The 24,826-nt window shown below is 42.6% G+C and overlaps 1 protein-coding gene across 1 annotated transcript in view; it reads right to left on the bottom strand.

The window, feature by feature from the left end:
- Positions 1-24,826, bottom strand: part of TNFRSF21 (TNF receptor superfamily member 21) — a 99,150-nt gene that overhangs the window by 42,153 nt on the left and 32,171 nt on the right. Inside the window, exon 4 of the mRNA XM_075598499.1 lies at positions 10,206-10,471. Within this exon, the coding sequence (XP_075454614.1) occupies positions 10,206-10,471 (266 nt within the window). The remainder of the gene's footprint in view (positions 1-10,205; positions 10,472-24,826) is intronic.

The following is a 24,826-nucleotide window of genomic DNA, read 5'->3' as shown; positions in this document are numbered from 1 at the left end:
ATACGGATATTTTTTAAACTGGCGAGATTGCGGTTCTCGCCAGCCGCGAGGCGAGTTTTACAAATAGAAAAGAAAAATTGGCGCGTTTTTCGGAAATCTCCATTTTCTGCTGTTTTCTGCGCGATTATCTCCAAAAAATGGCGAATTTCGAAAATTCGCTGCTCTCTGCATAGGCCCCTTAGTGTCATTTTTTGTATTTTTTCATTCATTAGCAATTGAGTATTATCCAGGAGGGATTCATTAGTGCCAACATATGCCATTTTATTACATTTTAGTATTTTAGGTCTGCAGTTCGTGACCCCGCGATGCAGGGGCTGATCAGAGAAGTCTCTCTGCACTCCCAAAGGCAGTCCGTAGTGAAGTGGGCAGTATGGATGGAGTATAAAACGTTTTTTAGCTGCTGTCACACTGTGGCATACCATTATACTCCATCCATACTGCCCACTTCACTACGGACTGCCTTTGGGAGTGCAGAGAGACTTCTCTGATCAGCCCCTGCATCGCGGGGTCACGAACTGCAGACCTCACATCCGGAATACACTAACATTGTGGAGGACTTCCGGGTCACACTGTGGTGATCTTTTTCCTGTGTCCCCTGCTGGATGTCGGTTCGGAAGAGCTGAGACAACACAGACAGAGAGAGGGCGCGCAATCAAAGGCACATCGTGGGCGGTTGGCGAATGAGTATACTCATTATATGCTTTTATTTATCCTTTGTTTGTGAGTTCGCATTTGTTGGTTTTATTCATTTTTATTAAATTGTATTTTTTCATGCTGCACTAGGATCGGGCGCTTTCTTTTCTTGTTGTTCATATATATATATATATATATATATATATATATATATATATATATATATATATATATATATATATATATATATGTACACACACACACACACACACACATATATATATATATATATATATATATATATATATATATATACACATACATACACACACACACACACACACACACACACACACACACACACACTTATTGATTGTGTTTATAAGCTTGTCTGACTATGCTGGAATAACCTCTTTCCTCCATCATGTGCCACCCGGCATTTTGATTTTATGTTCATCTACAGTTGCTAAGTAACAGTGTGTTCCCTCACTCCTCCCTCTACATTTTGGTGCCAATGTTTGTGTATGTAATGGTGGCGCTGCATCATTGTGGATAGGCAAAGAGCCCTATAAGCGAATAGGGTGAAAGAAGAAGGCCCCTATTGTAGCACTCCCAATAAATGTAATGATGTGGTATTTTAAAAGAACAAACTTTATTAGTATTATAACAATAAAATAATGGACAAACTGGACAAAAAACACCTTATAAATGATACATCTCAGCACTACCCCGCCGTGGTGTAGCACTTATTTAGAGGTGTATTTAAATGGAACAGAATATAATCCTCCTTAAGTCCTAATAGGGACTACATACCATAGCACCTTTTAAATTCAAAAAGCAAAAATCGCCACTTACTGAGAATGCAGTGTATCCAAAGTCCAAACTTAGACTAAATACTGCAACCCAAAATGTACAAAAAGCGATGTTCGCCACCAGCTGAGAATGTAGTGTTAGGACTGTAAAGGTGTAACATTGGAATTTAAAAGAGCTCCCTGTGTGACAGGAGTGGTATTGTTAAGTATAATGCCAAGAGCTACCATGTTTGTAGCCCCCATAGATCGAATTATATGCTCAAGTCAAACCGAGTGCCATGTGGTGTAACTCATTTATTGGTCTCCCAGAACTTGTGTTTAGATACTTCTGATATTTAGTAGCTACTTACTCAGTACTGCAGAAGTAATATTTTGTCTCTGTATTTATAAACGCTGAGTCTTTGTATCTGCTTCCCATAGTGATATGTGGGTGCAACTGCAGAGTGATCTACCATTGATTCCAGACTGCGCCCAAGGGTTAAAGTATCCCCTTTTCCTTATATATTGACATAGAGGCACTATGATTATATGCATAGTCAGACTGATAGGAGAATAGTGGCTGTCGACTGATCTTACTTTATAAGTACGATAAAGTGATAGGGTTCCCATATAGCTCAGTTATGCAGCTTTGGTGGAGCACACATGACCCCTCTTGTTAGTTTGCACTGCTTTGATGTCACATACACACAGAGCAAAGCCGCATGTAGCTGGACCGCATGCTGTCAGTGGCAGCTGTATTCAACTGCATAATATAGCGTGTGCCCTGGGTATCATGTGTCTAGTAGGTAGGACCGAGCAACTAAGCCATCTGCTGATGTAAGTAAGAGTTACAAAATAAACTTTCCTCCCCAGCGTATGGTGCGCTTCGCCGTTACGTTTGATTGTACTATGTGATCCCGGAAGCTACAAAGTATCTAATAGCAGGGTCGGCGGACGCCAGTTTAGCTTCACGCGTGCTCCCCCTGAGCATAGCGAGGGAGGAAAGGAGGGAGGAAAGATGATCAATTAATCAAGGGCATTTGATTAGCAGCACCTGTCTGCTACTTAGCATCTTAATTCCTATGGAAGCAGTAAGGGTGTACTTAGTTTTTCACACACGGCTTCTCCATTTTGGATTTATTTTTATTAAATAAATCATTACATGGTGTAATATGTAATGTGTTGTTGTTCATCTGAGGTTGTACTTACCTAATTTTTAGACCTGCTAAGGAACAGATGATTGTTATTATGTCCTGATATGTAAAACCATAGAATTCAAAGAGGGTGTACTTTCTTCACAAAACTGTACACACATACATACAGTATATACATATATATATATATACATATATATATATATATATATATATAAATATATATATATATATATATATATATATATATATATATATATATATACACACACACACACACTTGATGCTTGAGTCACATTGGGTTTTTTGCAATTAACGAAAATATTTGCAACAATGGCAAACATTCACCTTTCTTTAAGTAAATTTCCCAGAAAGGCAAAAGAAAAAATTGGGGGATTAAACCCCTGCTACATTTTGCAAAAGAAAATAAGTGGTGTCAATTTGGCGCATTTCAAGTGATAATACAATCCCGGATTGTGATAACCTCCCCTTTAGTTAGAACAATGCCTCATTCACCAAAATCACCGGAAACGTCTAGGTGTAGCTTGTGAGGGTGAGAAACTGACAGAATGAAAGAATAAATAATTTCTCCAACATCAACGAAAATGACGTGTAGAATATATACAAATAAACAGTACCTACAGTACAGAGACGAAAACATTGAAAAACATATAATCTTTCGTGTAAAAAAAAAAAAAAACGGGCCAAAATATAATGATAGGGGGAGCCTCCAGGGCCAAAGACAAGTCATGCAGTAATTCAACAGAGATCTGTGTGTTTATTGGAAAGGATGATGATGCCTGGGAAAAACCAAAATACATTAATGTTATGAGAACTTCTCCAGAAGAATGGGCACCCTTTGTAGAACATGACACGCCAAGGGATCGGCCTTGGGCTACAGCCTCAGCCCACAAAGACAAGGGCACTCTCATAATTATGAACAGCAGTGTGTATAAGAACGTGCTTCTCTACTCAGTTCTTGGGAGAACTGGAAGAGAAAACATACGCTGCTGTTTTGAGAATAAGGGCTCAGAGATTGATTCAATTATAGCCGGGAACAAGTAGAGCAAAATAAGAGACATTTATCTTTGCAAACAAGGAGCTGGGCTCAGCACATGCTCAGGATGTTCAGTTAGCAACGCTATCAAATAAGACAAAGGCACGTGTATTCGGGACTTGTCAGGGCTCGTTCGTAGCTGTAGATGGTCTATATCCGGGGCGACAACTCAAGTCCTCAAGGTACCACCAAACAGGTCAGGCTCTCACAATATCCCTGCTTCGCACAGCCGGCTCCATCAGGGGCTCACCTGTTGGTGGCCCTTGAGGACTGGAGTTGGCCACCCCTGGTCTATATAGTTGTAAGAATTCTATGGTAAATGAACATTGTAATTGTGAAATTCATCTCTCCCACCCGTCCCCCTGCTGTGAAAGTCCTGCACATTAATTATATTGAAAGCAGCCAGATACACATTACGTGGCAGGATTTTTATGCAGCTGGTCAGGAAGCTTTGTTGTAAAACATGTCCTGATTGTGTAGATGAATTGAAACGCTTGCTGTACGGCAGGGGTGCGCAAACTGGGGGACGCACGACTTTTTTTGTGGGGGGGTACGCGGCTCACTTACCCGGCTTCAGTCCCCGCGTCTCCAAAGCAACGCGGCATCAAAAGACACCGCAGGGTGATGTGATAAGACGTCACTTGAAGCCTGTTGCCATTGAGAAGCGTGACGCGTGTCACGTGACACCACATTAGAGGTGTGATGGGGGGTGTGCCAGACACGGGGAGAGAAGGCGGGGGGGGGGGGAGGGGAGCGCAGGAAGTTTGCGCTCGCATGGTGTAGGGCACACCAGAAACAGCCACTCATTCTTCTTAAATAATTGTTATACCACGATCGGCACTATCGCATAGAACCCCTGATTGATTTCAACACAGTGTTCAATTGAAAAGACATCTGAAGAACTCCCCTGTTGGTCTTTAAGGCATTTATACCTGTAAAGGAATGTAGTGTTCTGCCCAACCAGTAATTCACCTACATCTTTACACTCGTCTAACCTATGTTAGCGCCATAAAAAAACAGTGGATTAGGTGAAGAGAAGGTAAACATCACGCCTTGTTGTGTTTGCACATAACAAGATATTCTGGTGCACACCCACAGAAATGAGAATGAAATGGTGGGACACAATAGAAAGTGTGCTCATGTGAATAAAGTGTGTCTGCACATGTACACTGCTGAAAGCAGAACAATATGTGCTCAGATTAACATGGCAAAGTCAGTCTGTCATTGAAACCATTTTTAAAGGTCTGCTGTGAGGATTATTAGAATTTCTATTCTTACATGCAGGCACTGTTCTAATATAATGGATTTTTACGCCTTTAAAAGGAAGCAGAACTTCTAATATACAATATCTTACCGTTCTGGCTGTTTGAAAGGTAGGATTTAGAATGTTTCATGTAGTTATATTCTATGATTCCCCCCCCCTCCCCCTCCTCTTTCTTTTTACTATGTTTAAGCTTTTAATCATATATTAAGTTATATGAAAAAGGTATATATTTTAATAATCCAATAGTTAAAAATTGGGTACATTGATTTTTTTTTCCACAAAGGATATGGCATGGTGACAGAATCGCTCATAATGAACCTACAATACACATAGCACATCAAGGAACCATATAAATAAAAGGATTATTCACCTGGAAATCAAGCAATGTGGTATACTCTATCTTATCCAATGTAAGAACTGTCCTAATATGAAGTGTTTTGGGAAACCACAGGAGTTCCCACAGAGGCACCATATCTGACCCACACAACAGAACACCAGAACATTTCCCGACCTGGACATTCCACTGACCATTTATCGCTATTCGTTCTAAAGAGCATCTTCAATAACACTTGGCACAGAAGGTCGTGGGAATTGAAATACAGTACATCGAAAAAGGACAGCGGATTTATGACGCTTAATGGAAGCCTCTTAGGGCTGTTATATACAGGATGCGGCCGTGCGGCCGTGCGGCGTGCCGCATGCTTTTCCTGTATATAGTGCCGGGAGCTGCAGGTAAGTGTATACGTGTGAATATGTGTCTGTATATGTTGTGTGAGTGAAATTAAGTCTTAAGTAAGATTTTTTTAAATAAAAAAAAAAAGTTTAATCATTTTTTTTAAATTTGTGCAATTATTTACCCCCCCCCCCCCCCCACACACATACACACACACACACACACTTGAGCGCAGGCAGCAGCGCGAAAATATGAATTTCTTCATCTTCGTCGCTGTCTGTCGGCTCCCCTCTCCCTGCCGTGCGCGCGCGCGGCCCTCGTATAGACAGGCTGACGTCAGACAACTAAAAATCCGCGCGGGCGCACGGCGTAGCACGCGCCTGGCACTATAGAACGTGCCTAACACAGCACACTGGAGAGGTAGAGTATCTACATTCCTTTTTCACACTTTAAACGGATACCCACGGACAATACCTCTCTGGCTATGGATACTTTTCCTCTCAGCACCTCAGCCATGTATATATATACACAAACAAAAAGAACGATTCCTGCGCTCCTACCAATTCGGCTAAAATAAAATTTTGTTAAACCCTTTGGCCAAAGCATTTGTAAGCCTGCATGCCACGTCAAGGCAACTCGTTTAATGCAGGTACCTACACTATACTGTATATACATGTAATAATTGTCCCATGGACTGGTGAAAAAAGTGTTAAAGCCCTGAAGGGTTTAAATCAGCGTTTCCCAAATGGTGGATCGCGACCTGGCACCGGGCCACGGCACCAAAATTGCCGGGTCGCAGCGAGGCTGGCCGTGCGGTGGCTCCCCCCCCCCCCCCCCCCCCCCCCCCCCCCCCACTCAAGTTTAAAAAAAATGGCGGCGATTCCCCCCTCGGTCCCGCGCGCTTGCGCAGGGCAAGCAGGGCCCGCTCCCTTCCTCCCCCCCGCTTCCAACGTGGGACGGAGGAGGAAGTACCAGCTCCTCTGCGGCCCACACGTTACATAGGGGAGGGTGGAAGTACAAGCTCCTACTGCGGCCCGCTTCCCCCCGCGGCCAGCTTCCCGAGCTCACCTCCCATGGCACCCCCTCCCGAGCCCACCTCCCGTGCCCCCAAGCCCACCACCCGTCCCGGGCAGCAGGGGATATCGGGGGCAGCAGGGGAAAGCGTCCGGCGGCAAGGTAAGTAACCCCACCGAGTCACTGCCTCCCACCCAAGTGTCCCTGCCCCATAAGTGTCCCTGGCCCCCTCCAACCCACCCAAGTGTCCCTGGCCCCCTCCCACCCACCCAAGTGTCCCTGGCCCCCTCCCACCCACCCAAGTGTCCCTGGCCCCCTCCCACCCACCCAAGTGTCCCTGGCAACCTCCCACCCACCCAAGTGTCCCTGGCCCCCTCCCACCCACCCAAGTGTCCCTGGCCCCCTCCCACCCCATCCAAGTGTCCCTGGCCCCCTCCCACCCCACCCAAGTGTCCCTGGCCCCCTCCCACCCAAGTGTCCCTGGCCCCCTCCCCTCCACCCAAGTGTCCCTGGCCGCCTCCCCCCTCCAGTCACTCACATCCGTCGTTGCCTGTAATTCACTGTTTGTGTCTGTGTGCGTATAGGGGAAAGCGAGTGTGTGTGTGTGTATCTGTGTGTATCTGTATCAGTGTGTGTGTGTGTCTGTGTGTGTGTCTGTGTGTGAATCAGTGTCTGTGTGTATCAGTATCAGTGTAAGTGTGTGTGTATCAGTGTCTGTGTATCAGTGTTTGTGTGTGTGTGTAGCAGTGTATCTGTGTGTGTAGCAGTGTCTCTGTGTGTGTAGCAGTGTCTCTGTGTGTGTAGCAGTGTCTCTGTGTGTGTATCAGTGTGTGTGTGTGTGTGTGTGTAGCAGTGTCTGTGTGGCTTGGTGTGTGTGTCAGTGGCTGGGTGTGTGTGTCAGTGGCTGGGTGTGTGTGTCAGTGGCTGCGTGTGTGTGTATCAGTGGCTCTGTGTGTGTATCAGTGTGTGTGTCAGTGGCTGCGTGTGTCAGTGGCTGTGTGTGTGTGTATCAGTGGCTGTGTATGTGTGTGTATCAGTGGCTGTGTATGTGTGTGTATCAGCGGCTGTGTGTGTGTCTGTGTGTGTATCAGTGGCTGTGTGTGTGTGTGTGTGTGTATATATCAGTGACTGTATGTGTGTCTGTGCAGGCCCTATAGGCCAGTATAGGCGATACATTTTTTAGTGGGTCACGAAAAAGAAGTTAAAAAATAACCGGGTCACGGAAATGCTCTAATCCTACACATTCTAATCCTAAACATATTGTGATCTGCAAAAGTAAGAGAGATTTCTCCATATGCCCGTCAGGTCAAAAGTGCTTGAAAAAATGTGTCAAAAAAATTAAAAAAACAAAATAAAAAACACTGATTAAGAGCAGGTTTAATTCAATTGATAGTTCAATGCTATTCATGACAGTTGCTGCCATGGCAAAAAAAAACAACATAGCTTGAGAGCCAACAGAATCTCTGCTCCTCTGAGCAAGCTGGAGTTATATAAACAGCTCGGAATCTGGGATTCAATGAACAAGAGGCACCAAGCTGATAGATTCTGAGGTCACCTGAAGTAGCAATCTGACTCGTATACAGTACGGTCTGATTGAATCTGCTGGTGTCACTCTGCTGTTGGAAGGGTTATGCGCATGGGGAATGGGGCTGAATAACCTTCGGAGGGGATTGCCAAGGTCAAGGTGCTGAAGGAGCAGCTCAGTGAGTAAAGACCCTGCCAGAATAATGACACTGAGTTTGAAACAGGGAGAACAACATAAGCCCACCTTTCTGTTTTCAACCAACCCCTTTCATCAATCTCCAATGACCGTTTTATGACTTAAAAGGAAAAAAAAACTTCCATTTGCCTTTTAGACGTTGCTTCAATATATAAAAGATTGTATAACTTTGTTTCTACAATACTTATACAAACACTATCTTCGCTGCTGTGTCTATGTACTTCAGAAACGTGCCTGAAAATAAAATGACAACCTTACATCTATTTTGGAGGCAAAACAGATATCAGGGAGAAGGAGCGGCTCAGTGAGTAACGACAGTGACTGGCACTAAGTTTGAAGCAGGGGAACCTGGTTCAATTCCTGGTGTGGGCTCCTTGAGATCTTGGGCAAGTCACTTTTTCTCCCTGTGCCTCTGACACCAAAAACATAGATTGTAAGCTCCATGGGGCAGGGAAATGTCTGCAAAATATCTCTGTACAGCGCTACAATATGTACACTAGCAGCACTATACAAGAAGAAAAAACAATTATAATTATATAAGGCTTCATGTGTAACATCTCTGCTGCTAAAGATTAGAAAATGGGTCTCAAAAGTAGACTCACATTGCTTTTTTATAGTGATCTTTTAAAGACTAGAAGTGCAATTCCCAAAACTCAAAAACATGTTGGTATTGGTCCACCTTCTGAATTCAATATATTCGCACCTGTATCCGTCATTCACCACAAGCAAATTGCTCATCTGGAAAAATGTCTCCTTTTTTATATAGAAAAAAAGTCTGATTTTCAGTTTTTAAATAACCGAGTTCCTGCTGAACTAGTCTAACTGTTCTGTGCTGTTCTACTGCCTGCAAACCTTAGTTTTCATAACAAATCTACTATAAACCTGCACTGGGTTTTTACCGTGCCAACGAATTTTAGATTTTACGAAAGCTGTGTTATCTTTAATTGGATCAATAACGTCAATAACGACATTTCATATAGATGTCGAACATGATATTTGGAAACCCGCATAGGTCAAATGGATCATTCTTCATTTTCATCCAGCTGAGCTACCAAAGTTTAAAGAAAAATGTAATAATCTCAACAAACACAGCATAAAACCCTGTAAGAAAGACCAAACTCTTACAAGATATCTATTGTCAAGTAATGTATGTTGCTGCAATTGTACAATCATCATTTTCCAGCAAAGGCTACGCCACCATTGGGTTTAAAAATCATAAAACGTAGCCCTATCCAGCCAAAATGTGCACCAGCCAGCACAAACCCCTGGGCTTCTCCGTCAGATTATATCAAAAGGAGTCACACGCACACAGACTGTTTTGAGTGGTAATCACGGCTGGAATGTAAAGGCCAAATGCCATGAAGGGAGGATCTCGCAGACGAAAAAATTACTTTATTACAATTCAGTACCCTGGGACAAAGGGAACTACATGGATTCTCCCAAGATTACACACACAATATAAATATGGAACTGAACCAAAATGCTTGTGCATTTGAAAACCACCTTCACCACACCCGGCACAAGGGGGAGAACTAGGCACTGGCGGCCCCCGGTGCAAAGTTCTTAAAAAAAGGCCCTCCTTCCCTTCCGTGTTAGGACCACCTGTGTGGGCTCCCTCCGCTGCTGCCCCCTCATAAGGCTCAGCACCACAGGTAGGATCCGGGGAGGGGGTGTGCAGAGAGAGGGGCCTTTGCAAATGCCGGAACACTGTGCCAGCTGCCAAAATAAGTTCTGGAACAGTATTCCAGGAGGTGGTGGGCCCTGGTTAGTTCGGCCACTGCCCAGAACCTTCCCCTATACATTGGAATTTTAATTGCAATATAGCTGTACAATACTATGCAGTGCATATGCGCTATGGGGGGGATGGGCAAAATGTTATAACGAAAGCAGTCAAATTACCTGTACCGTATCCTCCATGAGGCCCCGGATCTTTTCCACCACGTCATTACGTCGGTGCTGGCGTAAAGCACTAATGAGTTTAGCAAGACTGGCTTCTGGACCTCGGATGGTCCAATGTTGTAAGGCTGCATAGGCCCGTTCATGATCCGCTGTATAACCATTGGAGAAAGCTGCCACCTCGTGCTCGCTCGCATTGCACAGGAACTGGTAAATGTCTTGCCACTGGCTCCCAACCTGTGCGGCAACGAGCTTCAGAATGTCGATACCTGTGGTAACAAAGGAGCTTTAGAATCAGAAACCTCTGAACATTTTCCCATTGAACCACAACAAGCATCCCAATGCAGAACCAGACACTAAGCTCAAACTGAGAAGTCCCAAAAGGAGTTATTGTTTTGAATTTATTTTCTTGCAGGCGGGTGTGCAAAGATGAACTGGGGGTCTCCTGCTTGCAGAGATTCTTACCTCCATAGGTGCTGCCAGTAGCATCCATGGCTGTTGAAAAAAAGCCATTCGTCGCAGCTTTCTATTAGCCCACGTGATGTGGGGGATTGAAACCTCCATGAAGAACCAGCAGCACCTACACAGAGGTGAGCATCTCGGGATGTAGGGGGTCCCCGAGCTGAAGTTAATGCGGTTCGGCTCCGGAGACCCCCAGCTTCCCTCCTTGGGCGATTTTTTTTTTTATAAATGTGGAATGCTTCTTTAACTTATTCTTTAGCAGGTTTTCTGATTCTCCACATCCTTAACTCAGGCTGTTAAACACCCATGTTTAAAATAGATAGGAAAAATGACGCATGCGCTCATTTTAATGTCTAAAACTTAGGTCCTGGTTTGGAGTGCTGCAGAGAACAAGGAAGGTCCAGTGAGGGTTGAGCTGCATTTGGTCTCCGTTTGTATATTTTTATATTTCCATTTTATTTTATTTGTACCATTTTATGTGGTTTTATATTGTACATCCAAGACACTAACAGGAGCGCCTGGTGAATTTTTGACTATATCCTGGTTTGGAGGAAACTGTTTGGAGGACTTCCAGAAGACAGGTAGATGCACTCATGGATTCCCCATCTTCATTTAAACACACACTAATGAGGCTTTGAAATTGGACCCGCGTAATCTGCCTAAATACTGCATCAGCTGGAACCATAATGTGGTTACTAAGAACAGTAGAGCAATTGCAGAGAGGAAGAACAATGTTTCATCTCTTCATAACATTTTAATATACAACATTCATTATTGTCCATTATCAGTTAGAAATGATAAAAGAGAAAGCCATTCTCTAAATGTTTTATGCGCCAACATAATTACTATTAATTGGAAATAGAGGTTGTTATCACAATAGCACAAAAACTGCATCCACATATCTTGTGTATAACAAAGCATAATAACATAACTAAAAGTACAGAATAAAATCCATCTATCTTTTCTTGTGTTGAAGCCCTATTACAAGAACCACTTGCAAGTAGTAGTAATAACAACAATAATAATAATAATAATAGCATGTTTTAATAATAATAATAATAGCACGTTCTTGTATAGCGCTACTAGTTTTTTACGTAGCGCTTCACAGAGACATTTTGCAGGCACAGGTCCCTGCCCCGTGGAGCTTACAATCTATGTTTTTGGTGCCTGAGGCACAGGGAGATAAAGTGAGTTGCCCAAGGTCACAAGGAGCCGACACCGAGAATTGAACCAGGCTCGTCTGCAACAATCTCAGTGTCAGTCAGTGTCTTTACTCAATTTAGTTCGGGAGAGCAATATACTGTACTCCCTTTAATGCTTCATTAATACAAGCAATGGGTTATAGAACAATGCATTGCAGGACTGCGAGGGTTAACAATGACTGCTTCTTATTCCCCACTTTAACCAGCAATCTTTCTCTCTGTAGTATCACAAATGTGAAAATCTCTGCAAATCAATATTTTACCTCTCTGCAACAGAAAACGAAAGGCAAGCTTACTGGTTAATGTATGCACCCTCAGCTCCAGCATACAGCTTTAAAGGGATTACATTAGATCAGCAGCTCATGTTTTGGGGGAATAGATTTCCTAATTAAATAAAATAAAAAAACACAGCACTAATAATGATTGGCTCTCTGCAGTTACATTGCTAGGTATCCTAACCTCTATGTATGTAGATATTAGTTTTACTTGAATATTGTTCGTATACCTCTGCGTATTAATGCAGCAGTCCCCGCTGAAAGCCACTTTGTTTTGCATTTGAGTTTTTTTTAAACCTACTTAAAAGATCTCTTCTTGCCCTTTCCAACGCGGTTTTCATTTTTAAGTTTTTGTTTTTAAATATGAAGTGTCTGGGAAGTTAAAATGAAGCGCTCACCAGCGCCCACTGCAGTGCAAAGGTTACTAGGAGGACATCGGAAGATAGAAATTAAGAAAATCAATCTTTTTTTTTAACACTAGAAAAACATTTTATTTTTTTTTAAACATTAAAAAAAAATTCATAAAGAAAAAAAAGTACATGCTCAGGGGAAGATATTAACATGATATGAGTAAAGCTTATATAGGCTTTTGGTGGGGGTGGCAGTTGCTGCTTTAAAGAAGCAATCCAAGCAATATCCTACATTTGTGTTTTTTTAAAATAATAAATCAGTTCTATAATATTGATAATACTTTTTTTTTTTTTTTTTTTTAATTCAACTCAATTGCTATTTTTAATGCGTTTTAATAATATACTGATCATCCTTTCATTTCTATGGCAGGTTTTAGCCCACCTCCCGAGCAGTGCAAGATGTTTGTAACACTTTCCTGTTTGTGATCATTTGTTGCCAATATTCCCAGCAGTTTGAGCTGCAAACTGTAACAGTAGATAATGTTATGTTAGTAATATTAAGGATACATTGGAACTGCAGAGCTCCACTGACTGAAGGATTGATTTGAAACTGAAATGAAGCCATTTAGTGAACCCTGGGAATCAGGATCTTTGCTGATCCCTTGTTGTATATCAATACAACAGGAAACTTAGTTGTTGTATTAAGACTGTATATGAATAGATCATATGGTACTGTATGTTTTGTAACACTACTGCTGCTGTATACATAATGGTAACACTAAATTAAAAAAAAGTATTTTAATTGTATTTTAATGAGTATTTTAAGAGAACGGTTACGTTACCATAATAACTCTAAACAAATACGGAGATTTTTATTTTTTTAAAATAAATTTCCTAACGACCGTATCTTTGCTTCAAAGTAAGCTATTGACCGGGAATTATGTAAGAAAGAGTGGCTCAATGTGTAAAAGCACTGACCCGGACTTTGAAACAGAGGCTCCTGGTCACATCCCGGTGTGTCCACTCTTTGTGACCTTGGGGGCAAGTCACTTTATCTCCCTGTGCTTCAAGCACCAAAACAGATTGCAAGCTCCATGGGGCAGGGATTATGCCTGTAAATATTGATGCAGAGTGCTGCATAGTGCGCCCAGTAAGGAAATTGTGAAGCGCTTTTAGTCCCATTGGGGAAAAAAGCATCGTACTGTATGAAATAAAGTCGTCTTAACATATATGTAATCGTCATACACTGTGTCCTCCTTCCCACATTGTACTGCGCTGAGGAATATGTTGGCATCATACAAAAAAATAAATAAAAGGTATTATTGTCATTGTTAATATTAGTACAGCTCAACCCCCTTATAACGCTGTTCTTGGGGTCCAAAGAATCACATCGTGTTATAAGCGGATCGCGTTAGAAATAATGTACAATTGTATGCATTGTACAATAAAGTATTTAAGACACCAATAATCGTGTTGTAAAGTATTCATAAATCCGAAAATTGGGAGCCACGTTTGCATTGCATTATAAGCGGATTCGCGCTGTAATGGATCGCGTTATAACGGGGTTGATGGAGTACAGCACCAAATACTGACTTGCATGCTTTCTCAATAGCGCCTGAAAAGCAATACAAACACATCATCTCATCTTGCTATTCCAACAGATGACTTGATTTTTACTAGTGTCTTATCACCATGTCCAACGTATCATATTCAGCACACTATATATAAAGAATTGCAGTTCAACTGGACACATCTAAATAGCTCAAAGGTTAACATGCACTTGCAAATGGATCAGCCCAAACCTGCAGGTGACCTACTTACCACTATTTATATATAGTGCTGACTGGATACATTTGCATGTAAGCAATTGGAGCTGCAGTGAGAGCAGGCAGTGCAGTGGCAGTAAGTGCCCTGTTACAATACATGTACATGTCTGCACGGGTATTGTGTTGCTTCACTGGCAGCCACAAAATGAGACTGGGAAAATAATGGTTTTATTTGGGCTTGTGTCTTTTCTACAAATAAACCTAAACAACTCACCGAAACCGGTTCGTCACAATAGAATTGCCGGGCATTGGAAAGCCAGCGCCACCATATTTCACTTAAAATGAAAACCATCGTCTTACGCGTTTTTCCTAACACGCTGCATTTGAAGTCTGCTGCCGCCCGGCACCTGCTCCACACTTTTGAAGCGCTGCGATGTTAGACTTGAGTGAGCAGTGTCATTATTATAAAGGTGTGAGTGGCCTGTTCAGAAGCAACACCTATCTAGGACCAACACGCACTCAGATCTTACCCTGCTTGAGAGGCACCAAGGCATTCACGCAGTGCAGGGGCGGTCAACTCCAATCCTCAAGGGCCACCAACAGTTCAGGTTTGCAGTATATCCCTGCTTCAGCACAGATGGCTCAGTCAAAAATTGAGCAACCTGTGCTGAAGCAGGGATATCCTGAAAACCTGGCCTGTTGGTGGCCCTTGAGGACTGGAGTTGGCTACCCCTGCCCTGCAGTAGAAGACATGAACCTAATAGGGCTGGAAGTGTACCACTTAGTTCGTCTTTGACAAAAGCACTGTAGACTACCTGCAGGTCTTCAAGACATATGCTTACAAAATGTTACATCGGATTATCTACAGACTGAGAGGAGCCATTAAATTCAGAATTCAACAGAGCCGCCATCTGTCATGTTGCAAGGCTTTGTGCTCCTTTTTCATCCCTTCAAGGAAGAGCAGGCATGTGCTTTCTATATATCTTACTATGCAAGGCTGCTTTCTTCAGGACACTTGCAGACGCAACAAAAAAATGATGGTTTCTTTTCAAAAGGAACTTGCAAACCTAGGTCTTGTAATATTATATTTTTTTCTGAAACCTCTATTTCCACCTAAATTGCAGGACACTGAACTCTGCATGTTGTGGTTGCTGAAAGAACGACTACTTGTTCACTTTTACAGCGTGGAGACAAAACATTGGACAAATGTTGCAACCTTTTCTTCCGTGCCCCACGGGAAACAAAAAGCGTAGTTCGATTTAAAAAAAAAAAAAAACGTTGAACACGGTGAAAAAAAGGTGCATGCTGCAGCATAAAGCTATATTGGGTATGACCACACAATACCAATGCTCATAAGCTTCTTCAACCTAGAGAACAGGGAAATATTGTTGGCTTCCACCAATAATTATGCCCGTTGATGCCTCCCACTGCCAATCTAAACGAAGACCCTAGTTTGCTTGCAACGACCGAGTAATATGTAAAGAGAAAAAACATAAATAATAGAAACAGCATACCAGGAAAGTATCTGTGTACTGGGACTAGTATACGCTCCACTTCTCTGGAGAGAAATGCTGGGAATAGTGTGAAAGTAATAATCATGATTATCCCTTAATATTATCCACTATGATCAGGATGAATTACCAGATGTGTTGTTAGCAATGGTCATCGGACTTACTCAATTAAAGCAGCATTCCCCCTATTTCTTCGCCTTCGTCCATAGTAGGGGGCGTGCTCGCGACCGAGTGCGTGACATCACGTGCGCCTGTACTTGCCGAGATCTGTGGCCTGCAGGGTTGCGCGATGGTGGGTCGTGGCCGTGATGTCACATGAGCGGTTCGCCCTCATTGGCTGAGCCACGCGCGTGACCCGGCTGCCGCGTGGCAAATTCAAACCAGTTTGTCTCGCCACGCATCGGCGGTCACATGCATACTATGGATGCAAGCATTGGCCTCCATTGGTTTGTATTTGGCACGAGCGACGTCGTGAGACGCGGCCTTATGTGTATATGTAAAGCATGTGGCAATGTATATAATTCTACTGTACATTCTTATCTGCGCTGGCAATCGCTTGGTGCTCCTGCTATAAATCTGTCAAAATCCTGATTGTGTGACTAACATAATGGCTGGTCCAGTCAGTGTAACTCCGCAGCTACAATGTATCATTATATTACTGAGGTAGCATTATCTATTGTTACAGGTTGCTGCTCAAACTGCTGGGAACATTGGGAACAAATTATTACAAACATGAAAGTGTTACGAGCATCTTGCACTGCTGGGGATTTGTGCTAAGCCTGCTAAAGAAATCAAAGGAGGCTTTGAAACTCATTAAAAACGGCATTAAGAGTTGAATAATAATAAATACATAATACAGTAAGTATCTAATACCCATCTAAAAACCCATATAAGATGTTGCGTGTTTTGATGCTCTAATTTCCATTGTGAAGATAAACAATTACTGCACTTAGAACATGGGACTTGCATCCAGTATATCTGGTCTGGATCGCATTCAATTGCAAATGGTTTGTTGTGCTTTAGGCGTTTCAGAGAATGCCTCAGAGGCAAACAGACTGCCTCCTTATTACTTTATTTACAAACAGGAAGGAGCAGTCTGCAGTCAGTCACTGAGCCAAGGTCGTTTCACTGTGTCAGCAGACCAGGTTTCACTTTTTAATTCCAATTTTTATTGAATGCATTTATTTTATTACAGGTTAGGAGCAGGCAGTCTCCGGGGCCCCCCCTGGAAGCCAGAGATACTTACCTTCGTACAGTAGGTGATGCCGGTATCTCTGGCAAGTTTAAAGGTCCCGGCCACACGGGCCAATAGGAAGCCGTCATGGATGACATCACAGCTTCCTATTGACCCACCAGACGCAGAACATTTAAACGCCGCCATTATGTTAGGCACACTATTTCCCTGCCTGCATAGATACCGCACCACCTTACAGTGGTAACACAGAAGTAACACAGTTCAGCTCCGGAGACTCTCTGCTTCAATCCTGTAATAAAAAAATAGCTATAAAGTAAAAATCAAACCTGTATTGCTCCTTTAAGAACCTGTGGAAACTCCCAAATATTGGGGGCTATGTATAAAGATGGTTTTTTTTTTAAACAAATTGGTGCACGTTTTCTTTATTCTTTGTATGGTGTACATATGAACGCATTATCGAAGGAGTAAATAAGGGGAGGTGATGCAGGTATAGCTTTTAGCAGGGCTGCTGCTAAATTCAAATCATATAAGAAGGTACAAAAATAATAAATTGTCAGGGTCGCAGCCCCTTCTTCAGATAAGCCCACCCATGTGCTGATATGCATGTATGTATGTATGTCTTTATTTATATAGCGCCATTAGTGAACATAGCGCTTCACAGTAGTAATACACGTGACAATCATATAAATAACAAATAACTACAAATAACAGATCATGAGAATAAGTGCTTCAGCCCAGAAGGATGAGCGCGGCGGGAGATCCCATTGAAAAGTATGGCAGCATCACGTGCCGGCCACCTCCCCCTGCGCCTCGGTTTTCCGACATCAAAACCGATTTGATACATCGCAACACAACAACATAGCCTTTAGCTACAGTACTTTTTATACACAGGCCCCTTCTTATGTTGCACCTCTCAGTGTCAAATGAAGCAGATCAATGCTTCTCACAAACAAATTACTTTCGTCATGAAAAGTGCATGTAAATGTTTTTTTTGCATCAATAATTCTTTTTGAATGTGTTTTACCCCAAATTGTACCAGGGTATCTAATGGCAGAGATACACAAGGAGAGAGGGCTATTACTTTCTCACGTCCGCATTTGAGATAAACACTGAATGCAGAGTTAATGTTTTCGTGACTGTGTGTATATATAATTCTTAACTGCGAAAACCCACGATTTGTAGCTTTATAAAGTGTCTCCTACTTTAAGGCAACTATGCACGGCTAATCTCACACTTTAATGAATAAACCCCTCAGCTTCAGCTACAGTACTAGTATGTGCAGAAAAGTAACTTTTTCTGCTCTGCTGCCCCTTCCCAATATGACATGGCGTTTTATTTATTTATTTAGATTTTTTTTCTAATGCGTTTCTCCCGGAGAAACTCAGTACTAAAGCGCATTGGTAATGGATCGTTGGTTTATATAGTCTTTTACTGACATGAACACATTGTCACCTAATTAAAAAGGGGCATAGTACGTCTCAAGTATTTGAAGTCTCACTACAAATTCTGGGACACGGTACTGTAGTTTTATACAGAATGATCTATTCAGAAAAAATAAATAAAAAAAACAGGCCCCTACTGTAGATATTAGTTCCACATATCAATTGATGCCGTGTAATGTTGAATTTCCAATGTGTTTGTAGTAAATATTAATTAGGATAAATTATTTGGGTGATACGTAGAATGAAGGACATGTGGAGTGAAAGTGCAAGCATGGGAGCCTGCAAAGTGTTGAGAAAACAAATGGGTGGACATGAAATCTATAATCTACATTATACAGTTCTAAGAGGAACATTGGTAGTCATTGTGAAGCTCCTACCCCACCAGCTTTAGGCTAGGGCCCCAGTCTCTCCGCGCGCGTTGGGGTCGGAGCGCCTGGCGGCGCGTGCACCTTGTCAAGCCGCGATCTGTGGTCTGTGAGGGGAAAGACAAGATCGTTGAGGAGGATGAGGGGGGGGGGGCGTGGCGGTTGCGCAACCGTGACGTCACATGGCTGGTTCGTCCTCATTGGCTGAACCGCCGCCGTGACGTGGCCAGCGCTCCGTCGCCACTAGTAAAGACAAAACACTTGCCTTTACAAAATGTGGTCACGCATCGCGATTTCTACACAGCGGCGGATCCTGTTCCCACAGCGCGCGCTGGGGATAGGGGCATAGAGGATAGAGGGTGAACAAAGAGGACGAGAGCGGGTGGACAAAGAGAGAGAGAGGGTAGAATCCTGCAAGGACTGTATCTATGAAGAAGAACGATTGTTGGTTCACTAAATAATACCAAAGCTGCAATGCAGAAAAAGGAAGGAAACAAAAACATAAAAACGTCAGGACACCAATTTAGACTACTTTGAAATTGAAACACGGAAAATGGTGGTTATTGACATTTGCCAAACATTTCAAGGCTCGATCACGCACTAAAAAAGGCGATACCAAATGAGAACCAGCTACCACACTCACTCTTCCAGTTCCATTTAGAAGCACACATTTGATTTGCCGTAAAGTGAGAACACTCTAACATGTAGGGTCATGTTTACTAAGCAGTGCGATTCCATAAGGCCGCGTCCATGGTCAGCGAGACCGCACGGACGACTGCGCGCGTGGCGCGATCACAATGCCTTAAGGCAATTATTGCGCCCATAAACGAGGAATAAGATCAATTTGATTCCAAAGCACGACGGCCAGGTCACGTGAACGGTTTCGCCCAATGAGGGCAAACCAGCTCCGTGACGTCACGGCCACGCCCCAAGACATGCCTCCCCCATCTTGTCAAGCATGGCCACAAAAAACACTCCCCCTAAATGTGTGTGACGCCATGCGCACGGACACGAGCGGTTTCCATGGACCTAGCCTAAGACACCTTCCAGCGCTGGGACAGCACCGCTTACTAAACATTGGGTCTAGCCTTAACATTTGCGTCACAATTTAAGATATGCTTCACTGATTATAAAATATACATTCAAAAGCCTCCTTCTAAAAACACATCTGCGTGGAATACAAAATATAGCCAGCTAAGTTTTACCACGTCATAATGCAGAATATAGCGATATAACGCAGAATATCACAGAGTTAAACTATTCCACAATAACGTGCAAGTGGGAGCAATATCCCTGGCTGCATCTGTATTAATACATCTCATTCCATTGATAAATTACATGAAAAATACTGCACTAGCCAACAAGCCACTAAGGGATTACACTAAATTCAGGTATGATTGCTTCAGAAAGTGGAGATTTGGACTTGCATGTAGCGCTGAACAACCACTTACAAAAATTCCCAATAGGCTGAAGGAGCGGCTCCGTGAGTAAAGGCACAGAGATTGGAACAGAGGAGCCTGGTTCAAATTCCGATGGCAGCTCCCTGTCCCCTTGAGCAAGTCACTATCATCCTGTGCTTCGGGCACAAAAATATAGATTGTAAGCTCTATGGGGCAGGAACATGTGCCTGCAAAAATTGTATGTACAGCGCTGCATAACACTGTCACTGCTATACAAGAATAAAGCAATTATGATTCATGCCAACTGGGGTGGGCTCTGCAGAAGGTTCATCAAAATCACTTTGCTACAAAGTTTCTCTTAAAATGCACACTTGAAAAAGCGACCTGTGAGGTTTCAAAAGTTCTGTCCACTATGATTCCACCAATCAAGAACTCTCCTGCCCACTGTCCAACAGCAATCGCAACCTACAATGAATGTACACTACTCCAGGACGAATACAGCTTCCTGGAACTACATCTCAGAAACACTAAAATTCAGGAAACATCAAATAATCTACATTTCCACATTTCTTCAAACCCGTTTCGTCAAATTTCCCCCACCCCCCCATGTCATAAGATGATTAAACCGCATTCTGGAAAGTTGAATGCAAACTAAAACACGAAAAAATGTTTCCCTTTGAGCTTCCTATCCATTTTGAATATAAAACATTCCCCAGAAGATTTTTCCTGATGTATCACACAGGTTTCACAGTGAAGCCCGGAATAAAGAAGTGCCAAGTCAGAAAACACACTAAAAACAGCAGAGTCGTCCTCGTGAGCTCAGGTTGGACTTGCTCGGCAATTCTATACTGTAAACTTATTGTGGTCATCAAGCAAAAGCAATAATCTTATGGTGGGCAAAAAAAAAAAAGGGTCTAAATCCCATCATCATGCAAAGACAAGAGATTGCAACTGAAGGTATTTGACAGGGAAAGATGCATGTAGGTTAAAAAAAGGAAGAGTGCAAATGTAAAGGACGAATATTTTTGGAAGGGAGGATTGGTTCTGTACATGGTTTCACTTATACAGATGTAGCAAGACTCTCCCGTCCCTGGCACCATGGCCGAAGAAGCGAAAGTCATCGGCGCCGTAGACCGTGTCTGTCCGCATGATGTTCATGCTTCTTACTGGGAAGGCCCCCATAGCGTTAATCCTAAAGTGCCGTGACCGCGGTCGGCTGCGGCCCCTGAAGACACTTGGTCTTGCTACATCTGTAGATCAAAGAGACCTGTCTCCATCAAACTGGGCGGAGTAGTACACAAATCACAAGAAAAAAACATTTTGGTTTGCAAATACCCTGGTCAGGGATTTCCCGAGGATTAAAGTCTACTGAGTCATACACTTGGTACATTAATAACCTCTAAATAGAAATGCAACGCCCACATCTAAAACATTGTGAAGCTGGTTTCAACCTCTTTGATCCAAGAATTGTATGACCCAGGGTAAATCAGCTGAGACAAACGGCTTGAATCGACAGCCACTAAATGAAAAGGTGGTTTCATAAAGCTCTGTCCCCAGGGAATACTCTGCTCAGTTGACTTTTATGCTACAGCTTTGTATGATCATTAATTACGGGAGCTACCTGACAAAAGACAGATTTTGCACAAACGGCTGCAAATGTTAAGGGTACAAAAATAAATACGTCTCTCTCCTACAGCTTAAGGTTTAGCCTAATTGGCCATAAAATGGAAATTCAGAAGCCAGTATTCCAGAACAAATAGAAGATAATTAACTGAACAATGTTATGCACTTAAAGTAAAAAAGAAATGTAACATACAAACAGAAGTATTAGGGAAAACATATTCAAGTAAGGATGCAAATGAACAGGTTATATATATATATATATATATATATATATATATATATATATACCTATCAAAGCAACAGGGGCACACAGTACATTAAGACTGCACAAAGAAAGTTCAGATATAAGAATTTGGCGTCCAGGAAATCTCCCATGTGTCATTCAGGGCAGGCTCCTAGGGAAATGTACAAGGCACAGGGGTTCATTAACCCAGGGGTTCCCTACTCCAGTCCTCAAGACATATCCCAGCTTGAGGATAGGTGGCTCAATTAGTGGCTCAGTCGAAGACTCCCGAGGAAGCCAATACATTGGCGAAACCGGTAGAGTGGGAGGTTCTTGCAGGCACTAGCATCCACGGTCGCGTTCCCAGACTACAAACTAGCAGGGAGGCTACCAGCTGGGGAGGGGTCCCCAGACTCACAGCAGGGAGGGAGGCGGTGAGAGTTTCTTCTCACGATGTCCACGATTATGTGATATTTGCCTGTTATTATCGTGCTTATTGTAAGTGCGTTTCTTACTTACTTTTACCATAAAACATTTGTATTTACCGAAGCACAGAACTAGCTACAGTTTTGGAGTCGCGCTTTTAATTTTTATACACTGTGAATAAGCATTTTATATGAGCCAAGACTCCGCTATAATCTCTGACCTTTCCACAACCATCTGCACTTAGATATTATCTTCTGTTGATTTTCTCCCATGCTCCCCCCTGGATTGTGAGAAGAATTGCAGTTTTTGCAGGGAGTTGCAACTTTATTTATTTTTGTATCACTGCACCTTTTTTGCACATTGTATTAATTGATATTGACACATTTATTATACACTTTGTATTATAGCACTAATTGCTGATCACTTTATTGTTAGGGACCACTCTCCGTGGAAGCGCCTATATAATCACTTCTGTGTGGCTCAGTCTAAGACTGAGCCACTGATTGAGCCACCTGTGCTGAAGCAGGGATATCCTGAAAACCTGACCTGTTGGAGGGTTTTGAAGACTGGAGTCGAGAACCCCTGCTTAACCCTACAAGTGCCCTTAGTTCTAGCACTCTGGGTGCCCCATAACGCAGTAGCTACATCAAAAAGAAGATGTTAATTTTTCTTAGGGGAGATCGCGCCCTGCTCTCCTATGGAGCGATCGGAAGGGCCGAGGCAGATTAGGCCCAAGCCGTGTTTTATGTGACGAATGGTTTATCTGCTATTGAGCCCAAGCTAGAAAAGTGAGGCACATTTAAACAAGCAACCCTACTAATTGTAAGTGAAACAACTCTGGCGTGCTATACCCTTAATACGCATTTTAATTGTTATTTCATATAACATCAATATGTCTGCAGAACAAAAAGAACGGCAGCATTTCCTCCTAGTGTGATCGACTGTATACAAATGGAAACAATTCATTAAAATAAATTTAATTGGTTTCAGCAATGGAACTAATTTAACTTGAATGATCAGTTAAAAGTGGAGATCCACTTACTGATTATCAAGGCTTATTCACAGAAAATGCTATTTATTCTGAATAATGGCTGTTTATTCTGAATAATGGCAAGCGCACTTTAGTGCATGTACAAGTGCTATGTGGTCTAGGAACCGTTGCTACAAAATAGAGCGTTGCAAACGCGCGCGCATTGCAGCCTTAGAGACAGAGCCGGTTAAAATATAAACAGCAAGTATACAGTATAGGGCAAAAAGATTTCTATAGTTGTATTGTGTTGCACTGTATTATTTTTTTCTATTTATAGAGCTACTCATGTAAACAGCAAGGCCATAACACATAGGCAAACGTGCATCTAATACTGTATAAAAGAAAACATTGCAAGAATGCCTTAAGAGAGTTTATATTCAAAGTGGTTGGGGGATGTAGACAGAGAATATACAAGAAGTATGTATGTATGTATTATGATACCGGCACTGGCATCTAGGTGCTGGAAAGAGTTAATCCTCCCTGGAGTTGTCAAGAACACCTGAAATCTAATTAATCAGCCTGGCCTGAATTCCTGAAAAACAAGGAAGCAGCAAGTCACAGAGAGACGGTTTTTCCCCAGAGAAGGGGGAGACAGAGGAGCTCCCCAGCTACCAGGAGCTGGTTAAAGAAGCTTGCAGAGAGTGAGAGACACTGCTGAGAGAGCCATGCTGAAGCAGTGACGTCTGGTTGCAGAGGACCTTAAAAGACTAAAGATAAGGCAAGCGCTTTGTAATTATCTGCAGAGACTTTGTATGGAATGTACATGTTTTGCGGCTGACAACCGGCTTAACTGGTGGCCCTGATAGTACGGGCCTGAGAAGTCAGTTAGTTCCCTGAATAGGGATAGGATTTTATTTGGTTTTCTTAAAGGGACGGTGGGCCTATTCGTATTATTTATCCCTGTAAATAAACCCCAAGCATAGAGAAATACAGCGTTTCCTGCCTCATTTGGGATAAAAGAGACTGCAACGTGGTGTCGGCATCACAGTATGTATGTATGTATATCATTATTTATATATTGTGCCATCCAAGTACATAGAGCTCTACAATACACGTGACGTAATATGAAATCCCAATGGGAATAAGTGATTCACATAAAACAATAGGAAAAGTAGTCCCTGCCCCGAAGAGCTTACAATCTAAGTGGTAAGCAGGGAGAACTCACAGACACAGCAGGAGGGTGTTCTGGGAAGTGCGTCTGCACGGGGCCAAGGTCAGTGCATATGAGATGTATAGTGTCAGCCAGCGGAGCTACCCATGTGCTTCGATTAAGAGGTGTGTTTTAAGAAATGTCCTGAAGGTGGAGAGAGGGTGCCAGTTTAGTGTATAGTTTCCTGGCCATTTCCGGGGGGAT

The sequence above is a fragment of the Ascaphus truei genome, chromosome 4, assembly GCF_040206685.1.
Source record: "Ascaphus truei isolate aAscTru1 chromosome 4, aAscTru1.hap1, whole genome shotgun sequence".
NCBI lineage: Eukaryota > Metazoa > Chordata > Amphibia > Anura > Ascaphidae > Ascaphus > Ascaphus truei.
Note: the sequence above shows the minus strand (reverse complement) of the source record. Positions and strands in the feature narration are given on the sequence as shown.